The sequence below is a fragment of the Dermacentor andersoni genome, chromosome 2 (assembly GCF_023375885.2).
Source record: "Dermacentor andersoni chromosome 2, qqDerAnde1_hic_scaffold, whole genome shotgun sequence".
In the NCBI taxonomy this organism is placed as follows: domain Eukaryota; kingdom Metazoa; phylum Arthropoda; class Arachnida; order Ixodida; family Ixodidae; genus Dermacentor; species Dermacentor andersoni.
In genome coordinates this window covers 54,679,463-54,692,289 of record NC_092815.1, presented here as the reverse complement: position 1 = coordinate 54,692,289, position 12,827 = coordinate 54,679,463, and the positions used below count along the sequence as shown (strand labels likewise).

Here is a 12,827-nt window from a genome sequence, read left to right as displayed (position 1 = left end):
TAGTAGAAGCTATTCAATCATATGGTGATGTCACTGACAGCCAAAATGCTTGCAGTTTCGGAACTGCAACCACCTTTTTCACTAACCCGAAGAACAACACGGGGCAGGTGATGAGGGCCGCGTACTTTGAAGAGGCACTGCACTGGCAGCATCATTCACTGGTGGCCTGAAAAATAGAATGCTTAGTATCAAAAGGAAGAAGACGGAGAAAAAGAAAGAGAAGAAGAAAAACAAGAAAGAAAACCAATTATTCTTGCAGCATACGGTAAGACCTCGACAATTTTATAGTGAACTTTATTGGGTAGTTCGAACAGCAGCTGCACCCTTACTTGGATAACCCATCAGGTAATGTGATAGCCTTCAATAGCCAAGTGCTTCCAGAATATTAACCAGATACCAAGCGGTAACCCTAAGGAAAGTAGAAGCACTATTTTTACAAGGCACACCCCCAAAGCTCAACGTGGAGCATACCCTAATAACATATGCTTTCTGGGAATGTCGAGCCATGCCACATGTTAAAAAAAAACTTGACAGACCCCAGACCCAACAGTAGTTGACATCTACATAATGCAAAACATTACGCTAACTGTTGCAGCACAAAACACCAACGCGTGTCAGGCTGATGCGGCCCAAATGGCCTGAGACGCGCTTTGTTGCTTTGCTGTTTATTGCCTAATGCTAAATGTCAAGATCAGCCGCAATGGCGCACAAACATCAGAGGTGAGTTGTATTCGGGGGGGATAATTTCAAGCGATCACTTTTGGTGATACATCATCCTCACAAGATTTAGCACATCTCTACATCGGACACATTGGAGTAGAAGAACGAAAGCATTTTTGGCACAATGGCAAAAATGCTGTCAGTCGAAACCACATGCTCTCTTTGTTGCGAGTGAGAATGCGATACGGCAGCTACGGTGTACACGTGGACAAAAACAGCTGCTCGGCTAGTGACGTGAGTTCAGGGCAACAAATGTTAAGAGGAAGCTTTAGCTCGTGTGCTCCTATCTAAATACATGTAAAAGGAGAATTCGTTTTCTCGGCAACCACTGCATCAAATTTGGCAAGGTTTGTTGCACTTAAAAGAAAAACTTAAAGCCTAGTCACTGTTGGTTTCTAATTAGGTCATCAATTTTTTATTAAAAAGTGGCAAAAATCGAAAATTTTCAGAAAATGAAACTATTAAGTTTGCAACTCTGTAACCCAGCAATAAAAAATGATATCACAATTATGTGAATTGCATCTAATAGTACATGTAAAGCGGACAAAATTGATATGTTACACATGAACCTAAAAAAATTTAGTAATATGGAAACTCAGATTTTGCAGAACCGTTGTACACAACTTAACCAATTCACCAAGATATAAAATGATGTACGAAATTTGTCCATTTTCAATGATCTAGTAAATGCTGTTTACAGAACCGCGATATCCGTTCTTGATGCAAAGCTATCAATTTGTAAACTTCGTGCTTCTATTGTTTTTAAACTTTTGAATATTTCAAAATCTTTTTAACAAAATTCAGGCCCTAAATCAAAATTACACTTCGAACAGTCACTAGAATTTAACTTTCGCTCTCAAATGCGACAAATTTCATTCAAATCAGTCCATGGGTTATCTGAGAAAGACGTTATTGCGTTTTACATGTACTTGAATAGGCCATGTCAGATTTGGGCCCGAGCTAAAGCTTCCTCTTAAGAGCACACACGAAGCCACTTGCAAATGGGCGTGCCAAAGAGGGGGACGCGTGCTCACCTGTACCCCCATCCCTCCCTAACGTACACTTTGCACCATGCATCAAGGTCATGTGATAATAGCCTAGTAATGTCGGTCTCTAGTAATGTCGGTCTAAGGGCGGTGCTCAAACAATGGCAGGACGACAGTAAAAAGGTGATCGCTTACACCAGTAGGACACTATCCTGAGCTGAGGCTAACTACTCCACCACTGAAAAAGAATGCCTCACAGTGGTATGAGCAGTTCTGAAATTTTCTCCGTATTTGTACGGTACGAGGTATTTGCTTCGTATGAAGCCATACTATGAAGACTGACGAGACTGTGCAGTTTTCTTATCACCGTTTCCCAAGCCTCTATCATTGGGACGATGACCTTTTCTAAAGGGGAAGCAAATGGCACAACTATATTTGGCACAACTATATTTGGCACAACTATATTGCCTCGGGTATGTAATGTGCCAGTGGGGACGAGGTTGAAGTAGCGCGGGTTTTTAGGTTAAGTGTGGAGACGAAGAAGACGTTGTTGGTTTTCTTTGACGACTAATAAGGTGTACTATGAGGAGAACCTCACTTGCAGGCTTTGCATATCTATTATTTCGTGGTTCTTCCCACTGTGGGTGGCAGGGGAAATGCTGCAAATTTGCTAATTTACCGCCCACCCTATTCAGAGGCAAATTCGCAATTATAATGGTCGATTCAGTCAAAATTTCCGATCCTTTATTTTCCCACAATCCTCAGGTGATCTTTTTATCATGTGGGGCTACATTAGAAATAAATGTGAAGTAGAAGCAAAAATTCCACTTTTCTAATGTGTTGTCGAGAAATATCGGGTAGAAAAGCAGACACTGGGAGGGGCCATCGGACAGCAGATTGCGGAGATTTCCATGGACACAACAATCCCATCTTGATACCATCGTAAAGATGAAAGATCGAAGCTTCACACAGCCACAGCACTGTATGGTGCTGTGCAAAAATAGAAGCAAAAGAAGCGAGTGAAAAGAGAAAAAAACTACCGTCACAATTTGTTACTGCTGCCACGTATTCACAGGAAGCCCTCTTATTGGATGACACAAGTTTAAATCACTGGTGCACATTTTGCATGCAATTTGGCAGCAGCAATCCATGGTCATCATTACTGTAGGTTGCATTGCTGGGTTGCACTTATTTTGTTAATGCATACAAAATGCAAAATACAAACCCATTGACAAGGGGTTTGCAAGGGGGAAAGAAAAGATCAGAAGAAAGGGTGTATTTGTGTGTGTATAGTCGAACCCAGATATACCGAACCCACATATAATGAATTATTGTATATACACCATGCGCAGCGCCTATAGGGGCGCCACTGAAAGCCGTGTAGGGGTGGCCGTTGGAAGCACAGGCGGGCCTTAAACCGGAGACGCCTGCTTCCACTGCAGGCATGACTGAAGTGTGTGCGTGTGATTTGCCACTTGTGCATGTCCCAGGTAGTTACTTCTGCAGTGTCAGTGTTCGCAAGGAAATTGTGGAAATTGTCTCCTTACGCGCCAAGTGTTTGCCACAGATGAGCATCAACAAGCTTGCCTACGAAGTGGAGCTCATCACCAATATGCCGCTTTCATTGCAATGCCTAGACCGCTCGCTACTGGCATAATTTTTCGGCCCATGAACCGATGTTTATAGTAAGTTGAGAGAGCGCCATCGCGCCTGCGAATGCATGGTTCGTACAAGTGCAGCCACGTGACAAGCCAGCGACAGCAAAGCTTGTAAACTAGCACGATTAGCTTGAGCAAAATAGCACATATAGGACTCCGGCAATAAATAAGGGTTGATTGTTTTTATGCTTTCGTTTTACCACTGTCTGCACAGCATGGCTTTCACATGTTCCGTCGATAAACAAGCAGAGCATTTTGATGGTTTCACGGGAGCACGTAAGAGAGATATTAGAAGACGCCATAGCTGAAAATTTGCCTGCCTGGTCAATCAAGAGCATATTGCTTTTATATTTTATGTTATTTTTTAGTGTCACCACCATTTTTACTAGTATTACCCTCGCACCTAGATACAGAATTAAACCGCATGTTGTATCGCCTGTTGTAGTTCCCCAAGTCTGAATAGGTAATGCAGCGCGTTTTAATTAGTTAGAAACACAATATTAACAGTTTGAAGGCAAATAGAAAGCATGGCAGTAACTAATTCTTGTAAACCTTGTTCGACATTGAAATCATTTTCAAAGCAGAGACAACTACAGTGAAGCAACATTAACATATATTGACCCATTTCATGCAAAAGAAGAAACAGAGAACAAGCACTCGCTAGCACTACTAGCAAGTAAAGAAAGCAAAAAAAGAAAAGGACACATGAAGGTTTCAGAATTGACCACAATGCATGAAACAGCTGGGGTAAAGTGAATCTGCATTAGATGCAGACATCAGGGTTCGAAGTTCAGACATTTCCCATTAGCGCGAAGTGATATTAGGAGCCATTCAAAACGAGGTGGAATGCCCGGTAAAAAGCCTTTAATGCTCACAGACGCCAGCTTGTACAGTCAACATGCAGATAGCCAAGGCGAGCATACACTGAACAATCTAGGCCACAGGTCGAATTTCAGTGCCATCGATAGGTAGAGCAACAGCCGATTCTATGCAACGCATGGGAGATTGCATGACGCTTTTTTGAAGGCACCATCACCTGCTTTTCGATACGGGGCCCTTTGTTCAAAGCGTCTAAACACAATGAGCACATCGCAGCTTCGCCATGTTCGCCATTCATCATGTTCTATGCCAGTGCCCGCAGTACAGTGTGCAGAAACAATCGCTTTCCGTTGTGCTGAACCAGTTCAATGACCAGCCTCTGTCAGAAGAAAGAATTTTACAAGACCTACGCGACTTAACATCACATCAGAATGCCGTGCAAGCGCTACTGCGCTTCTTGAGATCGACTAGCTTGTGTGAATGCCTGTGATTGGAATGCCTTTTTCTGTTACCTGTTTTCTTCTTTTTCTCCTTCTTTATTTTACTTTTCTTCTTCATTCTCTCGCTTTTTGTCATATTTACAAACCCTATACAGGTATGCCCCACTCCAGTGCAGGGTAGAAAACCGGAAGCTCGCCTCTGGTTAACCTCCCTGCCTTTCCTTCCTCTCTCTCTCTCTCTCTCTCTACAGCTTCACTACGCATTCTTCGACTTAGCTTTTCGCATCTTTTCTTCTTTTTTTTTTCAGGGGGGCATCCCGTCTTATCAGTAATAACAGCCTAATGTCTATTGTATCTTCTGGACTGTAGACGAGGCGACCAAGTTTAAACGACCTGTACAGGTTGCTTAATGGCTACGGTGTTGGGCTGCTACGCACGAGGGTGTGGGACCTAATCCCGGCCACGGTGGCCGCATTTAGCTCGGGGCGAAATGCAAAAACACCCGTGTACTCATATTTAGGTGCACCTATTAGATTTAAGTGCACACCCCAGGTGGTCCAAATTTTCGGAGTCCCCCACTACGATGTGCCTCATAATCAGATCGTGGTTTTGGTAAGTAAAACCCCATAATCTAATAACCTAATCTAAGTTTAAAGTGGAAATGTTCACTAAACGCGCAACGACATCAAGGAAAAAAAGAAAACCATGGTAATCACTCTAAAACTGCAGTAAACAAAGTGCGATTGCTTATCTTCTCTGTCGAACAGCCCCAATCTACCACTGCCATCCCTCTTGCTAGTGAAGCAGCACCTGCAACTAAGTGGGTGCCTGGCGATTTTTTGTACATCTTAAAGCACCCAACTACGCAAAGTTGTTTCAAGACATCGCTGAAGGCTGATAGAAGTGTTAAATCACAATCAAGAATGCAAAAATGACAGCACGCAAATTAGCGCAGACAGGCACATACATGGGGGGGGCACCCCCTCAAAATTAAAAGGCATACCCCCCCCCTCCCACCCACGCCACCACTCTTCACACATTCCTAAAGCACTGCCAAACCAATATTGAGACTTGACAGCTATTCGGCGGTCAACATATTGCTGCCTTTCTTCCTCCTTTTGGATGGCAGCACTTATCGGTATCTCTTGGGGTGTGAAGGCCAGTTTTCTCATCAATTCGGTGCCCGCGCAATTAACTAGAGATGCATTCAGTTGTCACCATCTATTCAACAGTCACGCGCATCGCTGTTGCTTCGTTAGTTCAACCTTTGTTTCGACTGATCAAGGGACCAGGAAAGGGATTTGGTTCGTGGTCAGCTGGTCTGTATGCTCATAGAACAAGTTGCGGCCGGAAAAAACACCACTTGAATTTAACTTTTCCGTTTGCTTCATTACTTCCTCGAGTGGCGGTTCGCCGCGACGCTGGCAGATCCTCAGAAACATATGCTCTCGATATGGGTTAGATAAGGAGGAAAAAATAAAATAATGCGACACAGCGTCCACCATCAAGCCCTGCAATCACCCTTAAAGGGCCCCTGAAACGGTTCGGACAAATTTTGTAGACGCGTAGGGTACAGCTTAAGTAGAACATTCACACCACAATTTAAGTGAAGCGTTACGTATTAATGGAGCTTCAAGCGATTAGAAGTTACCCTCCTCCTTAGTCATGCTTTTCCTCCTCAACTCGTTCGCCGAGCGATCGGGGCTAAGCTCCGCCTTCACTGGTTTCGCGTCACGATGCAACGTCACATCGTCCACTTCCGGTTGTTTTGGAGCCCGCCCCCGCCCGCGTGAAACCTCTCCGCTAGCCGCTTGGCCGTCGACCCCAAGCGAGAGCTATCGAAGCAGCGTGCGTTGCGAGCATTCTGTCGTAGCGCCGAACGTGTCTGGTATTCCGGTAACCACAGCAAGCTGGTCATTTCGGCAAATGACTGGAGGCATAAACTCAAGCTGATGAAGGAACCTTAGCGTAGACGTACGTGCGGCCTGATCGGTCTGCACGGTCCAGCCACTTGTTGGCGCAGCGCTTAACCAGCCAAACAAAGCGCTAATATTGCTCTAACCAAGTGTAAAACATTTTAAACATTTATAAAAACAAAGTGTTGATGATTACACTCCTGCGAAAAATACACACCAGCAGCCAAAGAAGAATACACTTCGTTACTGCTACTGTGTATGGTTGAGCTCTGTGCCACCAGGTGGCTGCACCGTGCAGACCATTCGCATTTGCGATTCTGCTCATCCCATGGCTCATCCCGTTACGGCACAGTCAAGCGGCCAGACCCTGTCCCCTTGCGCTTGCATTTGCCCTAATACCGGACTCGCGAAGCGCTATTGCATTAGTAATTTTCCGGTGTAAAGTGACGGCCACAAATGCGCAAACCCTGGCGCCGATCGGATAGCGGCAGTCCGATGCGCAGCAGCCAGCTCGCTCGTATGCTGCCTTGCAGAGGGACGCGATGTCGCAGCTTGACATATTGCCAGTCGCTACGTTTGCAGTCCACAAAGCAACAAAGTCGAATCATAGTGCTCGCGAAAAGACTGAGACCGACTCTGACCGCGGAGCTCTCGTCAAAATGGAGTACGTTGTAACACAAGCAGACGACACTTGCTGTGTGCCGGAAGTGCTTAATTGTATTGAAAAGTCGTTCTTGTGCATTCTCTTTATGTTACTTTCTGTTTATAAAAACAAATGAACTAACATTCCAACTATTACGAAGATCATTTGTTTACCATAAAGTTGGAAAAATTATTGATCACGCACCCTGGTCAGCCAATCGGATAGCTCGCCCCACTGACGTCATATGGGTGATTTTCGTCATATGGGTAGGGGCGGCTTAAAATTCCGCCGAGCAGCGTGCTCCGATCGGCAGCGATGTGCATTTTTAAACCTTATATTAAATTACACGCTTTACGCGGAGCACTTAGATGTGTCAATTAATGATCAGAAGGACCTACTCTAACGACTCAGTACGTTTGTAGAAAATCGTCAAAATCGTTTCAGGGTCCCTTTAAACTCATAAGCAATATGACTGGCAACCGTTACCTTGTCTGGTTTTTCCCTAATTGTACAGCACTTTTTGTGCAAAATTGACAACTGAAAACAAGGGTCGCAGGGAGTTGAGAAATTAAGCGATCTACTAAGGGAGAGAGCCAAGGCAACAGCCAAACAGGAAGGCAAAGCGTTGTTTATGAAAATATTTATGAATCAACATCTTTTTATTTAAAAAGCAAGTAGTGAAAATGCCGCCAGAAGGGGAGAACAATTCCATGTGTTTTGAATGACGCTTCTACAGTTATCATTCGAGCTGCCTGACATAGCCACTTCTCTACTATGCTTATGTGGGTGTTTTTCTAACCTTCCACGGTGGGCGCAGTACATCCAGAACCACAGCGTCCTGCACTGTACGTGGTTGTACGGGACTGGTGGCCACGCATCGTTATGCAACTTCCCAAGTAACAATATGAGTCTGTTGTGGCAATTAACTTGGAAGAGCAGTAAACAAGGGATCCAAAAGAACCTGCGATTGTTCCCCAATTATATATTTCTCTATAATTATTCCAGAGCTAATTAAAAAAACGCTACTATAGTCGGATACAACTTCAGTCTGCAGTGAAGCCCTGCCCACGCCCTCATAACCGCCAGCCACTGTTTTTCCGAAAGGCTGCGTGGTGCGTAATTTCATACGTTTTCTCTTGCTTACTATAGCAGAATTGCAAAACCCTAATTCTTTATTGAACTGAAATAATATACTCGCTTCGCTGCAACTATTTATTGTCAAGTTTCACGAGTAAGACGGGTTCAGCAGTGAAATGAACTGCACCGCAGACTTTTAAAGAGTGAAATGCTCAGACTCCGTACACTTTGTCCATGTCTGTTGCACACCTCATTGCTTCCGCTGATGAAAAGACTCTTGAAGAACAGTAGACGCTCCGGAGGTATCAAGTACGAGGCCATTTTGAAAAGGCCACATGACAACTATTTTGTTTGCTTCTCCGATTGGCTGGCGGAGTAACAACACAACCTTGCGCAGTCCGTTTGCCTTGGTTGCCAACTGCTGTTTCTTTTTTTTTAAGTTGTATTCTACTATAGTAATCTTTATTTTACGCTTTTGCTTGTTTAGTTATTCTTGGCAGTGTTCTTCCTGTACTTCTTTTTTGCGCAAATCCATTTGACGTGGTTCCTTGTTTTCCAAGTAAAGGAGAGGTGTATCTCACAAGCGTACCTGTGAAATACACCTTATTTCATTTCTCTTTCTTGGGTTTACGCATCTTTATGGCAAGTGGTGGGCGTTATTCCCATTTGTGCTAGTATAGGTACCGCCACCCCCCCTCATCTGTATAGAAAAGTTACCTTGGGTAACATTTCCCCCGAAACAAACTTCCCCCAGAAAAAAAAAAAAAAAATCCTGGGTACGTGCCTGGGTGCAGATAGGAACAGCGCTCGCCCGAGCCCGCCTACGCTTCACAGCCTCGGCGACAGGCGCTGTTGTCTGTGTTTTGCGCATGTCATATAATATCCCCTTGAAGATCCCACACAAATGTATAGGGCTGGTGCACGCATGCACAGAATGTACGTTCACCAGCACATTCGGTGTATCAAATGCGACGTCACGCCGATGACCTCAAAGTGCACTTCCTCTTGCACTACGAGGTCTTCTGGCACCTGAAGGTGGAGAAATGAATTGCACACTGGGGAAAGTACAGAGGTACTGCTTACGGTGCGGCTGCGCGGCCGCTGCGTCTTGAAAGCAATCTGCGATGTGGACAAAGTGTGCCCAGTGCCGGTAACTTCGTATGCACTGCGCTTTTGATGTTTAGTTAGCGCTGAAGAGAGAGACAGCACGAAGGTCAATCACTTGCTGCTGCAGCCGCGCTTCCTCACTCCAATGTTTTGACAGCGACTTTCCACGGTCATCGAGCAAGATAAGACTACTATCTTTACATCAAATAACTGTCTACTAACTTGCTGTCACAATCTGCACTTCTTGCCCCTTGTGTGTGCAGTCTGAAGCAGTAAGGAAGGCACAACCCGCCATGGTTGCTCAGTGGCTATGGTGTTAGGCTGCTGAGCACGAGGTCGCAGGATCAAATCCCGGCCACGGGGGTTGCATTCCGATGGGGGCGAAACGCGAAAACACCCGTGTACTTAGATTTAGGTGCACGTTAAAAGAACCCCAAGTGGTCGAAATTTCCGGAGTCCTCCACTACGGCGTGCCTCATAATCAGAAAGTGGTTTTGGTGCGTAAAACCCCATATTTTAATTTTTTTTTAAGGAAGGCACAGGGGTTTCACACCTCGACAGTCTTGACAAGATCTAATATAGCGTCTTCAATTACATTTTGCAGAAGAAGCAAAGCAGGATCAGCAACGTTTTTGCACGTAAGTAATGCGTACTTGCTTTTTTTGTTCCCTAGTCGTGTGCAGTAACTTAGCGGCCCTCAGACATACTAATTGGTAAGCTGCCGTTTGCCTCAGGGCCTATTATTTTATATATGGAATTACCTATATATTGAACTTTTTGTGATCCCCTTCAGATTCGATATATCCGGCTTCGACTGTAATGCACCCCTCCACCCCCTTACCGGTTGCAAGATGTCCACTGCTCAAAAAGTTCTGGGGAGAACTCTGCCTTAAAGTTAATTCTAAATGCAACATTAACACAGCCACATTACAAGGCATAAAGCAAAATCATAGTGCAGAATTTCCAGTTGCATTCTACAACATTTGCTTGGATTAAAGTGCATTAAGATGGTCTTAAAGCTGATGTCCAATTTTGTTCGATTAATAAGCGGCTAGAAACGAGAAGAGAGCAAAAGATGTAATTCTTTCCAACTTACTCGGAATTACAGCCACATTCGAAGCGACGCTGGTCTTCAATCATCTGCATTCTTGACAGCTCTAATGCGATCATCAGATCCATTGAGAAATCAATCTCATGACGTCCTTGCTGAAGCTCTGCAAACACAGAAAACATGGGCTCATTATATACACAGAAGTTAGAGGGATACTAACACAATGTAACCAGATTCCTCATGCTGCAAAGTTGGACAGCTGAAAGATTAGTGCAGTTGTACAGGCTATGGTTGAACTGGTTCCAGAAGGACACAGTGTGTAATAATTAAGTTCAGTATAACTGCTTTACTTTTGGTGCGTAGTTTCGTTTTTTTTTTTCTTCTTGTATAGCACACCTAGGATAGATAATACTTTGAGAATTACGAAGCTTGCACTTCTAGGAATACAGTTCCAACTTCACTTAAAGGATCGCATACCTTTTTCTTTCCACACCTTGAAACCCCGGCTACTTTCCTAGTCTGTTGTGATGCACCAATAGACACTATGACTATGACAACATGGTAGAATTCTTTACAACTTTACAACAAATTAACAGCAAGGCAGTGCCCTGGTGAGACTAAGAACAAAGGAATCTCATGTGGAAGGCAACACCACCGTGCCAATACTTGTGCAAAATGGCCTGAACAAGGTGGCTAGAATTCTGTTCAGACAAAGACAACAACGCCACTTTGTCGCCATAGTGTGGTTCATGCAGCCTTTTGCATACACAGCACATCTGCTGGTGAAAATTTCCACAATGCTTCCTGCTTTTAGCTCGTGGAAAAGGAATCCCACTCCACATGTCAATCCTAGCAGCAGGCATTTACTGCATATTTCGAGTTGGAATGTTGAATTACAGATAAAGAACAAAGGCAGGTAAAAATGTGAGGAGATGCACACGATTACCCACCAACCTCTCAGCCTAGAAGCCACTAACTCATCTGAAACAACTTTTCTTTTTCAGGTCATTGGGCATTTAAACAAAAGAAAAATGGTTACTACTATACAAGCAATTTTCCCCAATGTCTAACAAAAGAAATATATTTTTTTATTAACTATAGAAGGATTGTTCAAATAGTGAGATTTCCTCATCAAATCAAACATCATATTTAAGCACAGTGAAATATCAAGTGTTTGTGGAGTCTCCTCAGTGGAAAAAAGCATCTTTTCAGATTATTTGTGCGGCTTAATTACACACAAATTTAAATGCATGTACACACGTTGACAATTAAAGATATGGTTAGGTACATGTAATATTGTTCGCAAATTGACGTCCGGTCAAATTAGAAGGCTGTAAATGAGAAACAACAGCTTTCAATTATCTGGCGCACCATTACAGTGACTGTATTAAAAAAAAAAAGGAAACATCATGTTAACAGATGTACAGTGCTCACGGACGCGACAGCGAGTATTTGGTAGAACCCAGCATATGTGCAGAGAACTTGAGAGTACCATGTCATGTCGCTATGAATCTGGTCACCAAAGGTGACTCGGACTCCGCTCTAAGTGTACGCACCAAAGTTACGTCGATGTGACACGAACTGCAGCCGGTGGACACGAAAGTATGGCATTAGTTAGCCCTAAATTGACGCGTTTCATTCCGTGAGCACTGTACATACAGGGTGTCCCAGCTAACTTTAGCCCGAGTTAAAAAATATGTGAATGCCACGTAACTGGACAGAACCAAGGTAATGTTACTTGTTGTCGCTTGGAGATACTCAAAATATTTTTTTTGATCCGGCCTAATTAGATAATTAGTCTCCCTTAATCGACTTCTCAAATATTACAATTAAATGGAAAATGTCAACGAGAACATTGTAGAGCGATATGAAAAACTTCTGATACAGCTTTCTGCTGCTCACTATGAGCTACATAAAAGAGTTTTTCGAAGTGAGAAAGAAGCCCATGAATACGCGCAAGGTGCCTCAAGCAGCCACTCATGCGGCAATGGTTCGGAGTAGATAACAAAACTTATTGCCGGATACCTGTCGATATTCTGAGGCTATTCGACGCACTTTCGCCGTCCGTGCTAAAGTCAGATAAATCAAATCTTTTTCTGAGTTGATGCTGCTAGCAGCATCAGAAAATTCTGACCCAGACTCATCTGAATCCATGGAAATTCACCATTTCGTAAGGGCAGCTGTGCGTGACGACGACGCCATGTAGAAAGCTACGGGCGCTCATCACACGCAGCTAAAAGGTGCTTTAAATACCCCTGAGGTGAAAAAAACAAGCACGAAAGCGAAACTAGAAAAACAGTTCTTTTTTTAGGCGCTGTATAGTGTTAGCTGCCCAGAAGCACTCTGAGCATGACAAAATTTGAAGTTGAAACAATCGATTGTATGTTATCATTAGGTATAGACGTAGACA

General features: G+C 43.8%; 1 protein-coding gene across 1 annotated transcript in view; it reads right to left on the bottom strand.

Moving 5' to 3' along the window:
* LOC126542274 (ankyrin repeat and IBR domain-containing protein 1-like) overlaps positions 1–12,827 on the bottom strand; it is a 106,035-nt gene that overhangs the window by 17,777 nt on the left and 75,431 nt on the right. Inside the window, exons 19-20 of the mRNA XM_050189275.2 lie at positions 10,463–10,580; positions 87–166 (exon numbers count right to left, since the gene is read on the bottom strand). Coding sequence (XP_050045232.1) covers positions 87–166; positions 10,463–10,580 — 198 coding nt within the window. The remainder of the gene's footprint in view (positions 1–86; positions 167–10,462; positions 10,581–12,827) is intronic.